This window comes from Neoarius graeffei, chromosome 20 (genome assembly GCF_027579695.1).
Source record: "Neoarius graeffei isolate fNeoGra1 chromosome 20, fNeoGra1.pri, whole genome shotgun sequence".
Classification (NCBI taxonomy): Eukaryota; Metazoa; Chordata; class Actinopteri; order Siluriformes; family Ariidae; genus Neoarius; species Neoarius graeffei.
In genome coordinates, this window is record NC_083588.1 from 15,784,485 (window position 1) to 15,800,945 (window position 16,461).

Genomic DNA, 16,461 nt, shown 5'->3' on the forward strand with positions numbered 1-16,461 from the left:
TTTCAAACAGGGGAGGCTGGTCGGTTACAATATTTCCAGATTTTAAAAGAAAAAAGAAAAAACACATCAATTTTGCCCATACTCTTGCCTCTGATCTGGCTGATTGTTGGCAGGGTCACAAACTGTGAAATAACAGGTTCTTTTGGCCCATTAGCCTACTGTCCAATATACATGATGGTGGTGTTGGGGGGGGGTATATTTTAACATTTTATATTTTAAAATTGTGGCATGTTGTTTAAAAATTGATCATTATTGAAAACAGCTCTTTGTCAGGAACCTCAGCAGTAACAGCAGAGTGTTCTGGAATAGGCACAAGCACTGACCTTGGGGAGCCAAACATAGAGCTGGGTGCCACACATTTCATTCAATGACACTTTCCCTATATTTTACTTATTTTGACTGAGAAATGTTTTATTGACAATTTTGATAACCCTTCACTTTTAATCCAGGTCTGTAGTGTGAAATGTTCTCGGCTGTGTTTTTGTTTAAAAATATGTTTTCCAAATTGTAGCTGTGTTTAATTCATATCCAGAAAAATATATATTCCAATAGAATATACTCAGCATAAAAATTTTAAATAGATTCTATATTTTTGGTCCATCCATGACATATTACTAAAGTAGCCTATTTACTGTTGTTGATGTGGGTCACTTGCTGTTAGCAAATTCACTTTCTCGTACCAGGAGAGCTGAAAGGAACGAGTATTATTCCCTACCTTTTTCACCAAGTCAATTTGAGGCGTTGGTCTACCCTGCTCTTTAATTTAAATTTTTTCCTCGAAAGGAAGACTGGCAAATGGCTTCGCCAGAATTAAATCAGCAATGCTTGGCATCTGTGCACAGCTTTCTTGCTAGCTGACTAGCCCCCTCAAGTTCAAGTTCAGTCACTCAAATAAACGAAATTTCTGGAACTAAGATAGCAAACTTGACAACACTATATTTACACTTTATTTACAATGAAAATATATACAAACTAAAAAAGCTGGTAGAAACCGTATGTAATGAATGAAATCGAAATGTAAGCTGATCTCTTACAATACACCACAGCACTTGCGAATCCGCATGGGACTGAACTGAGAGTCACCGCTGCCTGTCTATATTTGAAACGAGCTGTCAATCAAAGAAAATATCCGGCCGCTTTCACCAATCACCAGTCTCCTCACGGAAACTGCCATGTCCCTCCCACTGTGAGGCTCAGAGTCCGTGGGCGGGCGTTTTCGCAGTATTTGTCCAATAACCGTCTTGCATTTTGAGATTGAAACGCGCATAGCTCCCAAATGCTATTGAAGTGCACTGAGGCTGGGCTGCATCGCGCTGTCACGAGGGGGAGAAACTCACGCACACATTCGGTGAAGTGGGGAAAGTTATAACGGAATGATTTCGCACTGTAGTTGGCTTGAGCACATATATTTCTATGATTCTGGATCTGAAATAGCAATGTTATAAGGTCGGCTATAACATAAGCCTAGCGCAATTCATCCTACACGATGTTCGTCATTTTTAGAGGAGGCTGAGCCTCCCTCGTTGTCTTAGAGCAATCGCCCGTGTTCATCACACACTTGTGAAATTTCCTCTCTGCATTTAACCCATCTGAAGCAGTGAACACACACATGCGCACACACATGAGCAATGAGCGCACACACGTACCCAGAGCAGTGGGCAGCCATGCTAACAGCGCCCGGGGAGCAGTTGGGAGTTCAGTGCGTCGCTCAAGGGCACCTCAGCCCAAGGCCGTCCCATATTAAACTAACCGCATGTCTTTTAATTGTGGGGGAAACCGGAGCACCCGGAGGAAACCTACGCAGACACGGGGAGAACATGCAAACTCCGCACAGAAAGGCTCCCGCCGGCCACTGGGCTCGAACCCAGAACCTTTTTGCTGTGAGGCGACCATGCCACCCATCATCATTTTCTATAGTTTCTTTACAGTTTTTGAGGTGAACAGACACAGGTGTATCTCGGTCGGGATCTCTGCCATGTTGTCAGACACTTATAATAACATTATGAGTGTCAGTGATGAAAACAAGCGGTTTACTTTGACGCGGATAATTGCCCCATAAGATTACATTGTATAGCCATTTTGCGGTTGCTGGTTATAGTGTTCTAACTCCATACTTGACCGATTTAGATTATTTTTGTTCCTAGTAAAAATTTGGATCCAAAAAATGGAAAAATACAGCCCAGGTTTGAAAAAATACCGACTGTCCCTTTAAGGGAACTAAAAATATCAACTAGACTTGGGCAGCTTTTCTGTAAGTGGATGGAATTTAGAGAATTAGTATCATAGTTGTATCTAAAGATGCATAAAAACAGCTTTTACCTGAAAGCGATAAAGACTGTTATCTGACTTGAGGATGAGTCTTTTGTGGTCCCGCAGTGGGTAGATGAAGCCAAAGGCAACTAACATGGTGCCAGTTGTCTGAGCCTCTAACAAACATAATTATAAACCACAATGTGAAGAACTTAGAGATGCAAACACAATATGTCAAGATGCAAAGGAAAACAAATTACCTTGATTATCCACCTTCATATAATTGGAAATCCACACAACAATGTCCTGTCCTGTCACACAGACACATATTGTATATAAAACATACTGTATATACAAAATATCATTTCCGATTGTATTGTTGTAATATATTATTTTATTATAATAAGAGAACAGAAGCAGAGGCGGCACGGTGGTGTAGTGGTTAGTGCTGTCGCCTCACAGCAAGAAGGTCCGGGTTCGAGCCCCATGGCCGGTGAGGGCCTTTCTGTGCAGAGTTTGCATGTTCTCCCCGTGTCCGCGTGGGTTTCCTCCAGGTGCTCCAATTTCCCCCACAGTCCAAAGACATGCAGGTTAGGTTAACTGGTGACTCTAAATTGACCGTAGGTGTGAATGTGAGTGTGAATGGTTGTCTGTGTCTATGTGTCAGCCCTGTGATGACCTGGCGACTTGTCCAGGGTGTACCCCGCCTTTCGCCCGTAGTCAGCTGGGATAGGCTCCAGCTTGCCTGCGACCCTGCAGAACAGGATAAAGCGGCTAGAGATAATGAGATGAACAGAAGCAGACAGACAGGATTATTAATTAATTAGTTAGGTGTTTATATAACACATTTAATTGTCAATAAAATCAAGGTGCAGGAACAAATCATAAATAATAGAGGTTATAGATTATACTAGTAGAGGTTTTTCAGCTCAAACTGCAATCTGGATCACAGCAATACATGTTAGACTAATACATACAACATGTCTTAAAGAACAAATAAATCAAAGTACAAATTAATTTCCAGGGTCTTGCAAAAGTATTCATCCCCCTTGGTGTTTGTCCTGTTTTGTCGCATTACAAGCTGATATTAAAATGGATTTTTGGAGGGTTAGCACCATATGATTTACACAACATGTCTACCACTTTAAAGGTGCAATTTGTTGTTTTATTGTGACACAAACAATAATTAAGATAAAAAAAAACCAGAAATCTGGAGTGTGCATAAGTATTCACCCCCTTTCGTATGAAACCCCTAAATTAGAGCGGGTCCAAACAGTTCACTTCATAAGTCACATAATTAGTTGATTAAGATCCACCTGTGTGCAATCAAAGTGTCACATGATCTGTCACATGATGTCTGTATAAATCAACCTGTTCTGGAAGGACTCTGACTCTGCAACACTACGAAGCAGGCAACATGAGAACCAAGGAGCCTCCAAACAGGTCGGAGACAAAGTTGTGGAGTAGTATAGATCAGGGTTCGGTTATATAAAAATATATATATCAAACTTTGAATATCCCACAGATCACCATTAAATCCATTATAGCAAAATGGAAAGAATATGGCACCACTACAAACCTGACAAGAGAAGGCTGCCCACCAAAACTCACAAACCGGGCAAGGAGGGCATTAATCAGAGATGCAACAAAGACACCAAAGACAACATTGAAGGAGCTGCAAAGATCCACAGTGGAGATGGGAGTATAGGACAGAACGGGGCTTTGTGGAAGAGTGGCCAGAAAAAAAGTCATTGCTTAAAAAAAAAAAATCACATTTTGAGTTTGCCCACGGGCGGCACGGTGGTGTAGTGGTTAGTGCTGTCGCCTCACAGCAAGAAGGTCCGGGTTCGAGCCCCATGGCCGGCGAGGGCCTTTCTGTGCGGAGTTTGCATGTTCTCCCCATGTCCGCGTGGGTTTCCTCCGGGTGCTCCGGTTTCCCCCACAGTCCAAAGACATGCAGGTTAGATTAACTGGTGACTCTAAATTGGCCGTAGGTGTGAATGTGAGTTTGAATGGTTGTCTGTGTCTATGTGTCAGCCCTGTGATGACCTGGCGACTTGTCCAGGGTGTACCCCGCCTTTCGCCTGTAGTCAGCTGGGATAGGCTCCAGCTTGCCTGCGACCCTGTAGAAGGATAAAGCGGCTAGAGATAATGAGATGAGATGAGTTTGCCCAACAGCATGTGGCAGACTCTCCAAACACATGGAAGAAGATTCTCTGGTCAAATGAGACAAAAGTTGAACTTTTTGGCTATCATGGGAAATGCCATGTGTGGTGCAAACCCAGCACCCTGAGAACACCATTCGTACAGTGAAGCATGGTGGTGGCATCATCATGCTGTGGGGATATTTTTCATCTGCAGGGACAAGAAAGCTGGTCAGGACTGAAGGACGGCACTAAATACAGGGCAATTCTGGAGGAAAACCTGTTTGAGTCAGCCACAGGTTTGAGACTGGGACGAAGGTTCATGTTCCAGCAGGACAATGACCCTAAACATACTGCTAAAGCTACACTGGAGTGGTTTAAAGGGAAACATTTAAATGTCTTGGAATGGCCTAGTCAAAGCCCAGACCTCAATCCAATTGAGAATCTGTGGCATAACTTGAAGATTGCTGTACACCAAAGCAACCCATCTAACTTGAAGGAGTTGGAGCAGTTTTGCCTTGAGGAATGGGCAAAAATCCCAGTGGCTAGATGTGCTAAGCTAATAGAGACATACCCCAAGAGACTTGCAGCTGTAATCGTAGCAAAAGGTGGCTCGACAAAGTATTGACTTTGGGGGGGTGAATACCTATGCACACTCCAGATTTCTGTTTTTTTCATCTTAATTATTGTTTGTGTCACAATAAAACAACAATTTTCACCTTTAAATTGGTAGGCATGTTGTGGAAATCAAACGGTGCTAACCCTCCAAAAATCCATTTTAATTCCAGCTTGTAATGCGACAAAACAGGACAAAAACAAAGAGGATGAATACTTTTGCAAGACACTGTATAAGCAATGCATATGTTGGAGTTTTAAGCTTGGGGATTCTCTGTACTCTTGATGAGGATTAAAGGACAACTTGAGAGAACAAATCAACAGACACACCTCATCTGACTGAATGTTGCTATATTTAGCCAAACCTGATTACCAGTGTCTTATATAAACTTTATTTGCAGTGCCAGTGATTGACAGGACAGAAAGTATGCCGTCCTTCTTCAGCAAGAGCACAGCCAACGTTGCGTCCTTGTTTCCATGGACAGACAGGGATGGTGGCAGTGTCAGGATTCAAACTCGCAATCTCCTAATTACTCTAAATGGTGAATGCTTTTCGGTGGTACCACTCAGGAGCCATAAAGTATTTCCTACTTTTAGCGGTAACCTAGAACTAGTTTGTAAGTTGTTCATAAATTAGCAGCTGGCTAAATTCAAGCATGTTCCACTCAATGGAAATGACATTAAAAATGTGCATGATGTAAATCACAGTGGGGACTGCCTTCTCAATAACTGCTAACAAATGCTAGCTCAATAACTTCACCAACAGAGTTTGCCATCTATGTGTGTAAACTTTTCATTTTAATGGTGTTCATTGTCTGTTTTGAGATATAGAAAAGGTGTTGTTGTTTTTTTTAAACTTCAGTGCGTGGGTGGCATGGTGGTGTAGTGGTTAGCGCTGTCGCTTCACAGCAAGAAAGTCCGGGTTCGAGCCCCGTGGCCGGCGAGGGCCTTTCTGTGTGGAGTTTGCATGTTGTCCGCGTGGGTTTCCTCCGGGTGCTCCGGTTTCCCCCAAAGACATGCAGGTTAGGTTAACTGGTGACTCTAAATTGACTGTAGGTGTGAATGGGTGTCTATGTGTCAGCCCTGTGATGACCTGGCGACTTGTCCAGGGTGTACCCCGCCTTTCGCCCGTAGTCAGCTGGGATAGGCTCCAGCTTGCCTGCGACCCCGTAGAACAGGATAAAGCAGCTAGAGATGATGAGACGAGTTCAGTGCGTTATCTGCTAAAATCTCCCATTTCCTTCACCCCACACTTCATTTGTTCAGCAATTACAGTCCATCCTCTGGCTCTTTTTTATTCCTGCATGAGAACCATGATTTCTTATCGAAATTTCATTTTAGAATTTGGCGGCACGGTGGTGTAGCGGTTAGCACTGTCGCCTCACAGCAAGAAGGTTCTGGGTTCGAGCCCAGTGGCTGGCGGAGGCCTTTCTGTGTGGAGTTTGCATGTTGTCTGGGTGGGGGTGCTCCGGTTTCCCCCACAGTCCAAAGACATGCAGGTTAGGTTAATTGGTGGCTCTAAATTAACCGTGAGTGTGAATGGTTGTTTGTGTTTATGTGTCAGCCCTGCGATTATCTAATGACTTGTCCAGGGTGTACCCCGCCTCTCGCCCATAGTCAGCTGGGATAGGCTCCAGCTTGCCCGTGACCCTGCACAGGATAAGCGGCTACAGATAATGGATGGATGGAATTTGGCAGCATGGTGGTGTAGTGGTTAGCACTGTTGCCTCACAGCAAGAAGGTTCTGGGCTTGCAGCCAACGGGGGTCTTTCTGTGTGGAGTTTGCATGTTGTCTGTGTGGGTTTCCTCTGGGTGCTCCGGTTTCCCCCACAGTCCAAAGACATGCAGGTTAGGCTAATTGGTGGCTCGAAATTGACCGTAGGTGTGAATGTGAGTGTGAATGGTTGTTTGTCTCTATGTGTCAGCCGTGCGATGATCTGGCAACTTGTCCAGGGTGTACCCCGCCTCTCGCTCATAGTCAGCTTGGATAGGCTCCAGCTTGCCCGCAACCCTGCACAGGATAAGTGGTTCCGGATGATGGATGGAATTTGACTTTGATAAAATCATGTTTTGGAGGCATGTGTGATTTCTACTTGCACTCTTGCAAATGCAGCTCCATCTCTGCTCTGTGCTCAGAGTACTAGATAAACTTTAACTCAACACGGACAGACAGAAAACTTATTTATCAGTCATATGTCCAGGAATAATGTGGCACCCTGCATATTTACTGAAACAAAAAAGGTGCAGTAAATGCCGAAAGAGTAGCTGTAATAATACGAATGTCAACGTTAAATATGTGTAATTATAACTGGAGTCAAGAATGCAAATTAAGAAGAAAATAAAAGACATTTTAAGTGGCACTGTCTGTTCCAGGAGTCCAACTGACCAAGTTAAAGGTGACATACCTTTTTTTCTACAGGTTGACGCAGTTCTCTGAGGTCTTCATGAAATATCTAACATTCTTTGGCCAAAATACCACAAGGATAAAGCACCACAGCTCCCTTCTCACCCTGTCTAAACAGCCTTGTTCAAAACGGCCGATTTGAGGAAAGGCCTGTTTCTTTAAATGATAATGAGACACTGTTCACCCCACCCCCTCTTCCTCTAGCCAATCAGGCAGAACTTTCCTCATGAATATTCATTCGCAAAGGCAGTTCTCATGAGTGGAGATACTCAGATGAGGGGGAGGCATAATTCTAATGAGCTCCCCTTGTGACATCGAAAGGAGAGCCGAATCTGAACAGCTTACTGAAGCGCAAGTTTTCTGAAATAAGCTGCCCAAAAGAAACTGTCTGGGTTGTCTTATTTCAGAGTTTGTGGCTTGGTAGGCACTTCAGATGCCCAAATGTATGTGCACAAGCACTGAAAATGTGGGGTTTTTTTAAAAAATGTGTCGCCTTCAAAAAGAGATTCACAATAATGTACAATAATGCGGAGATGAGATTTGTACTTTTTTTTTCAACTCACCTGTCATGACGTGTGGGATAGAAGTGGTGTTCAATTTCTGTTCAGATGATTTTACACTGGATTTTGGGTCCTGCATTGCCAGCATCAAGGCCTCAAGCTGAGAGAAAGGGTTAACATGATAGCACACACTACTAACACATCTATAAACACACACAGACTGCATTTTATTTAGAGGGTTTATGAATTTTTGAGAAATGAAACCATACAAATCTCAAAAATATTCGAAGGGATCACTGACATATTTTCCATAATATTAAAGATCTTAAGGAGGGGCGGCACGGTGGTGTAGTGGTTAGCACTGTCGCCTCACAGCAAGAAGGTCCTGGGTTCGAGCCCAGCAGCTGGCGAGGGTCTTTCTGTGTGGAGTTTGCATGTTCTCCCTGTGTCTGCGTGGGTTTCCTCCGGGTGCTCCGGTTTCCCCCATGGTCCAAAGACATGCAGGTTAGGCTAATTAGCGGCTCTAAATTGACTGTAGGTGTGAGTGTGAATGGTGGTTTGTCTCTATGTGTCAGCCCTGCGATGACCTGGCGACTTGTCCAGGGTGTACCCCGCCTCCAGTGGCGGCTGGTAGTCTTTCAAACAGGGGAGGCTGGTCGGTTACAATATTTCCAGATTTTAAAAGAAAAAACACATCAGTTTTGCCCATACTCTTGCCTCTGATCTGGCTGATTGTTGGCAGGGTCACAAACTGTGAAATAACAGGTTCTTTTGGCCCATTAGCCTACTGTCCAATATACATGATGGTGGTGTGTGTGGGGGGGTATATTTTAACATTTTATATTTTAAAATTATGGCATGTTGTTTAAAAATTGATCATTATTGAAAGCAGCTCTTTGTCAGGAACCTCAGCAGTAACAGCAGAGTGTTCTGGAATAGGCACAAGCACTGACCTTGGGGAGCCAAACATAGAGCTGGGTGCCACACATTTCATTCAATGACACTTTCCCTATATTTTACTTATTTTGACTGAGAAATGTTTTATTGACAATTTTGATAACTCTTCACTTTTAATCCAGGTCTGTAGTGTGAAATGTTCTTGGCTGTGTTTTTGTTTAAAAATGTTTTCCAAATTGTAGCTGTGTTTAATTCATATCCAGAAAAATATATATTCCAATAGAATATCTCATCTCATTATCTCTAGCCGCTTTATCCTTCTACAGGGTCGCAGGCAAGCTGGAGCCTATCCCAGCTGACTATGGGCGAAAGGCGGGGTACACCCTGGACAAGTCACCAGGTCATCACAGGGCTGACACATAGACGCAGACAACCATTCACACTCACACCTATGGTCAATTTAGAGTCACCAGTTAACCTAACCTGCATGTCTTTGGATTGTGGGGGAAACCGGAGCACCCAGAGGAAACCCACGCGGACACGGGGAGAACATGCAAACTCCACACAGAAAGGCCCTTGCCGGCCCCGGGGCTCGAACCCAGGATCTTCTTGCTGTGAGGCGACAGCGCTAACCACTACACCACCGTGCCGCCCCCAATAGAATATACTCAGCATAAAAATTTTAAATAGATTCTATATTTTTGGTCCATCCATGACATATTACTAAAGTAGCCTATTTACTGTTGTTGATGTGGGTCACTTGCTGTTAGCCAATTCACTTTCTTGTACCAGGAGGGCTGAAAGGAACGAGTTATTCCCTACCTTTTTCACCAAGTCAATTTGAGGCGTTGGTCTACCCTGCTCTTTAATTTTAATTTTTTCCTCGAAAGGAAGACTGGCAAATGGCTTCGCCAAAATTAAATCACCAATGCTTGGCATCCGTGTGCAGCTTTCTTGCTAGCTGACTAGCCCCCTCAAGTTCAAGTTCAGTCACTCAAATAAACGAAATTTCTGGAACTAAGATAGCAAACTTGACAACACTATATTTACACTTTATTTACAATGAAAATATATACAAACTAAAAAAGCTGGTAGAAACCGTATGTAATGAATGAAATCGAAATGTAAGCTGATCTCTTACAATACACCACAGCACTTGCGAATCCGCATGGGACTGAACTGAAATTCACCGCTGCCTGTCTATATTTGAAACGAGCTGTCAATCAAAGAAAATATCCGTCCGCTTTCACCAATCACCAGTCTCCTCGCGGAAAGCTTTGCCATGTCCCTCCCACTGTGAGGCTGGGAGTCCGTGGGCGGGCGTTTTCGCAGTATTTGTCCAATAACCGTCTTGCATTTTGATATTGAAAAGCGCATAGCTCCCAAATGCCATTGAAGTCCACTGAGGCTGGGAGTCCGGTGGGCGGGTGTTTTCACAGTATTTGTCCAATAATCGTCTTGCATTTTGATATTGAAAAGCCCATAGCTCCCAAATGCCATTGAAGTGCACTGAGGCTGGGCTGCATTGCGTTGTCACGAGGGGGAAAAACTCACGCACACATTAGGCGAACTGGGGAAAGTTATAACGGAATGATTTCCCACTGTAGTTGGGTTGAGCACATATATTTCTATGATTCTGGATCTGAAATAGCAATGTTATAAGGTCGGCTATAACATAAGCCTAGCGCAATTCATCCTACATGATGTTCGTCATTTTTAGAGTAGGCTGAGCCTCCCTCGTTGTCTTAGAGCAATCGCCCGTGCCCGCCTCTCGCCCATAGTCAGCTGGGATAGGCTCCAGCTTGCCTGCGACCCTGTAGAACAGGATAAGCGGCTACAGATAATGGATGGATGGATGATCTAAAGGAATAAATGCTGTTTTGAAAGAAATACAGAGGTTGATTTCCAAAATGGCAGCTGAAGGGTGTGTGATTTTGCTTGGTTGTTATTATAACCATATTGGCATATTTTGCTGTTTGTATCACTCCTTTCATCTGTGTCGGCCACATAAAATTCCACTTCCTAGTTCGAAACAGTTCCTACAGTCATAGCACCATCATCAGTGGACATGGCAAATGATATATTTTCTTTCACATCACTTTCAATTTAAAATATGATCGCAACTGTCATTAGCTACAGCACTTGTCTTGTGTCTATATAATACGGCCGAATCACAGCCGTATCAGTATTCTTATAAGTGCGATATTGCTTGATTATGAATGACATATAAATTTAGCTACAAATGTTGTCCCCATTATCAATTACATGCTTGCAAAGTTTGTTCTTCAAAGGATTCTTTGCATAGTTAAAGGTAGACTCCCTTTCAGATTTTTCAAGTGTAGGTCATAAAAAGAATTTTCCCTGACACTCAGTTATTTTTGTTTAGTGGACCGAAAGCTACTGAATTCGAATCACAGACTTCCAATTTTATTAGGTTTTTATTAAACAGAACCAGTAATAAATTTAGGGCCACATGGCCCGAAATTCTCCGCTATTTTTCCCTGCTTCACCATGACCCAGTTCAAGATACTACTGCTGAAGACATGTACACGATGTGCTACATTAGGAACTCTGCTCGAAGCAGATATTAAATCACAATCGTTTTGCTTTGTCTGGATTAATGCACTTAAACGCAGACTGCCTTTCAGATTTTTCAAGTGGTGGTCATAAAAAGAATTTTCCCTGACACGCGATTATTTTCATGCCAAAAGCTACCGAATTCGCATCACAGACTTCCAGTTTTATTAGTTTTTTTAAATAGAACAATTAAAGGAGAACTGAATTCATTTTCAACTTGCTTTATTTCTTAATTAACGTGTTATTCAATTACGTTTTCGGTTTTAGTAACCTTATATCGTGACTCGTACTGGCAACTAATTGCAATTAAATATTATACTTATCGGCCTATTCGGTTTTTAGCCATGTCAAATTGAGTTTGTTTGGTCCACGGCAGGCGTCGCTTATCCGCGCGATCTTCACGAGACTTCGAAACGTGACGTGTCAGCCAGGTGTCAGCGCCGCCATTTTGAAAACTGTTTTCCAAACAAAATATTGCACAAAAATGAGTTAAAATGACGATTCCTGCGTACTTTTTTCAAACTTTCCTGATTGCTTTCAAAACAAACAAAAGTTCCGGCTTGATTACGTCAGCATTCGAAAGAGGGTGCGTGTGTCTTTTGACAATGTTGGCAGATGTTGGTCACTTTGACTTCCGCTGTACATTTTACTTCCGTCCTACGACGTCTCGCACAGGCCTCGACGAATCTCGTTTACGGCCATTGCTTTGACATATGGACTGATATGTTACCTAGCGTATTTCAAACACTCAACTTGCTATAGCAGTGACACAATAGCTATCAAAAATGCATTTTTATATCTAATAAAATGAGAAATCGAATTTTGATAATAAAAAATTTGCCTTCAGTTCCCCTTGAATAGTGTTTACTGTATAGTTTGTTTAATGTGTTGTTTATTGTACAAATTAGGCCACAATTTCCCAACCCTGCTTCTTGATTATCGCCTGTTCTGTACTTTTTAGTGCTTTCCCGGCTCAAACACACTCACTTGAACTCAGGAAGGACTGTTAATATGCTGATTAGTTGAATCAGGTACAGTATGTTGGCAGAAGGCAGGAATAAGATGTTCAGGACAAGGATTACTCCATGACCAGGGCTGGAAATCTGCGCTCTAGGCTACAGTCTATTGTCTTTTGCACTCTTGGTTATGAGTGAATGTACACCTACCTTCTTCAGACAGGCCATTCGAGGTCTATAATGCTGTCCATGGTCACGGATTAATTTAATCGTCATTTTTTTTCCAGTTAAAGAACTAACTCGTACAAACAGAACTGCAGCTCCCAAATGACAGACTGGCAACCTGAGCTGGTGCTGCGCGTGAAAAGCAAAGTGTGAGGGCAAATTTGTTCACCAATCACAGCACAGCCTTGTAATCTGCCCAAACACGCTGGAACCTGGCGACAGAGAGTCACGTCAAATCCGTTCACTCCAAAATCAGTAGAGTTGAAGCAGAACAGATGATTTGTGATGCACTTTTGAGGGACTGGATTGTATATTATCAGAACATCTGAATGATATTAACGTACGTTAAAGCCTATTAGTGGATTGTCCCCCACTAGATTTAATTTAATTTAATCTAATTAGACTTTAGATTGCATTACTACATTCATTGTCCCATTTTTCAGTTCATATAATAAGTTCATTTTATTCACGAATGAATAAAATATTTATTCCTTGCTTAGAGTTTCAGTTATTATTACATTTCTGGAGTATTTAAAATGATTTAAAACACTCATTTATTTGTTTAAAATAAAATCTGTTTCAGACCTGAGGCCTGATTTTTTTTTTCCGTTTATAATTAACCATGAACAAAAGTTGATGTAAAAATATCTTTAATCGTTCAATGATGTTGATAATATGTTTACAGTGAGTGCATTTAAAATCTTTTCTTTTACTCCTAAAGGGGGAGTGTCTCATCTCATCTCATTATCTCTAGCCGCTTTATCCTGTTCTACAGGGTCGCAGGCAAGCTGGAGCCTATCCCAGCTGACTACGGGCGAAAGGCAGGGTACACCCTGGACAAGTCGCCAGGTCATCACAGGGCTGACACATAGACACAGACAACCATTCACACATCTTCACATTCACACCTACGGTCAATTTAGAGTCACCAGTTAACCTAACCTGCATGTCTTTGGACTGTGGGGGAAACCGGAGCACCCGGAGGAAACCCACGCGGACACGGGGAGAACATGCAAACTCCACACAGAAAGACCCTCGCCGGCCGCGGGGCTCGAACCTGGACCTTCTTGCTGTGAGGCGACAGCGCTAACCACTACACTACCATGCCGCCCATGAATAAAGATATTGGATTAATATTTTAAAGCTAGACTGCCTTTCAGATTTTTCACGTTTCGGTCATAAAAAATTTTTCCCTGACACCCAGTTATTTTTGTTTAGTGGACCGAAAGCTACTGAATTCGAACCACAGACTTCCAATTTTATTATTTTTTTAAAAACAGAACAGTTAATGAATTTAGAGCCACATGGCCCGAAATTCTCTGTGATTTTTTTCTTGCTTCACCGTGATGCAAAACAAGATACTACGTCATGCATGACATGGTGGGCTTTCCCCATTCGCACAAGGCATTATGGGATACAAATTTGAAACAGGAGAGAACGACGAAGGACGTGAGTGTGCGAATGAAATGTGAAAGACCGACTGCAATAACGAAAAGCAAGAAGAAAAAACATTGTGTTGCGAAGGAAAGGAAACGCAGGACCAACCTAATAAATATCGGCGGTCAGCGAGCACCTCGGTGCGATCAGCTGTTCGAATGATGGAACTGTCAGTGCACGGTCAAAGGTAAACCTGTAGATGGCGGTAATGCAACACTGTGGATGCCAGCTGCTATAAAACCCTAACGATAAAGAAGAAGGTAAGTGTGCACGCGCCCACACGGACTTCCTCTGTGTACTTGACTGAGCGAAGCGAGTGATTTCATGCATATTATTTGCTCGGGAATCCCCTCAAATTAAATAACTTCCCAGCCACGGAATGGCCTGGGGATTTTTAGATATTACAGAAATAAACATATATCACAATGACCAAATTTCAAAGGGAACTAAATTTCACCGATTTTATGAAATCTTAAGGCCGTCTAGCTTAAATTTTCATGTCCACGTAAATATTAATACAGGACACAGGAATATGAAGCTCTTAGAGCCTTGATTTAATTTTACATTCTATCAGAATGATTCATTTGTGCGAATAAATATATGTGTAATAATAATAATAATAATAATAATAATAATAATAAAAAAACCTATGTAAAGGTACATAATATTCATGTTACTGATGTAAATACTAACAGACACTTAATAGCAGTAGTTCAGGTTACTTTAGTCTAAAATGTGTCAACAAAGCAGGTAAGGCTAGCTGTTCACACAAATCATCAAATACTGAATTTTACTTTCTTTTTTTTAATATATCGATGTAATTACATACACATGTCAGCGTGCTATATAAATATTCTAAATCAATGCATTTGTTGACTACTAACTACCAAAAAATTGTCGTTCCGTCTCTCTGTATTTACGCATTCAAATTTTCCGCCCACAAAAATTTTTCTGGAACTTCCTGGAACTGTCTTGCCCCTTTTCCACCAAAGCAGTTCCAGGGCTGGTTCGGGGCCAGTGCTTAATTTGGAACCGGGTTTTCTGTTTCCACTGACAAAGAACTGGCTCTGGGGACAGAAAAACCGGTTCCAGGCTAGCACCAACTCTCTGCTGGGCCAGAGGAAAGAACCACTTACGTCAGCGGGGGGGAGCGGAGTTGTTAAGACCAACAATAATAACAAGACCGTGAAAGATCGCCATTTTTAAGTGACGAGAAGCAGCAGCTGTACAAACGCGAAGTCATCCATTATTATTATTGTTGTTGTTGTTGCTGTTGCTGCTTCTTCCGTGTTGTTTTTGCTTCGATATTCGTGCCAAGGTTTATGTAAACGTAGCGACGTAACTGACGTATACAGCGACGTAAAGACGTGGCTTCCCTTAGCACCGCGAGCTATGGAAAAGCAAACTGGTTCTCAGCTGGCTCGCAAGTTGAACGAGTTGTGAACCAGCACCAGCACTGGCCCCGAACCAGCCCTGGAACTGATTTGGTGGAAAAAGGGGATCTGAAGTCTACATGAGTCACATAACACATCAAGCACGCGACTCTCTCTCTCTCTCTCTCTCTCTCTCTCTCTCTCTCTCCACGGCTCCAAGAGTTATGGTTAGGGACAGGATTATGGGCGGGGATCCATGTGTAGCCATGGCCCCTTGTGGGAGGGGCTGTGTATGTATGCATGTATGTATGTATGTATGTATGTATGTATGTAGCCCCGCCCTGTGAGCTAAGGTTAGGGGCAGGGCTACACATGCCCCGCCTCGCTCTTGAGGGTGCAGTCAGGACCTTCTAGTCAGCTGGATTACACTGTGCTGTGTCAAGATATAACACAGAAAATGTTTCCAGATATTTGTTTACAAATGTACAAAAGTTGTGTCCTTGTTCTTCTTTTCAACCGTTTGAAAAAAATCCGAGCGTTTAATTCCAAATGTAAGATTTTATTTAACTCAAAATGCAAAACTACAAGGCAAAAAGGAGTGCATGTGGGTGTAATTAATCCTGTGGCAGTGATGATTTATTGAAATGTTAAGGATAATTGGTATTTTTTTAAATAGTGGTGGACAGACAAATCTTCATGAAATGGTAAACCTTTCCAGCCAACGGTTTTGAAAATTGTTTAAAATTGCATATCACGGGTAAATTCAGGAGCAAGATCAATGTAATTCTCCTATTTTATATTAAACTTTGGTCAAATATCTGTCACATTTTGCATTTTGGGCAATTTTTTTTACCTTGCGCAATACCAGAAAAATTCAGTTGAAATCAAGCCATTTGAGTTGAATTGGTCCGCCCCTGAAAAAACTTGGCATTTGGATTTCCCGGCAGACGTTGATTTTCATGACGTCGCATGCGGGACGCCTGCCTCTGAATCCTACGTCAGCGCTGGTTTGTTTATGAGAAAACGACCTGGTGGTTTTCTGCAAATTTCTTCAACGTTATCACGTAATTATTAAAATGGTTA

General features: G+C 42.4%; 1 protein-coding gene across 2 annotated transcripts in view; it reads right to left on the minus strand.

Moving 5' to 3' along the window:
- The window catches only part of rgs9a (regulator of G protein signaling 9a), a 38,763-nt gene extending 26,093 nt beyond the window's left edge, over positions 1 to 12,670 (minus strand). Inside the window, exons 1-4 of one of the 2 annotated variants that reach the window (XM_060901319.1) lie at positions 12,554 to 12,670; positions 7,977 to 8,073; positions 2,511 to 2,561; positions 2,320 to 2,426 (exon numbers count right to left, since the gene is read on the minus strand). In XM_060901319.1, coding sequence (XP_060757302.1) covers positions 2,320 to 2,426; positions 2,511 to 2,561; positions 7,977 to 8,073; positions 12,554 to 12,619 — 321 coding nt within the window. In that variant the 5' untranslated portion in view covers positions 12,620 to 12,670. Of the gene's footprint in view, positions 1 to 2,319; positions 2,427 to 2,510; positions 2,562 to 2,710; positions 2,782 to 7,976; positions 8,074 to 12,553 lie in introns of those variants that run through there. The other variant, XM_060901320.1, reaches the window with a different exon arrangement.
- Between the last annotated feature and the right edge of the window lie 3,791 nt (positions 12,671 to 16,461).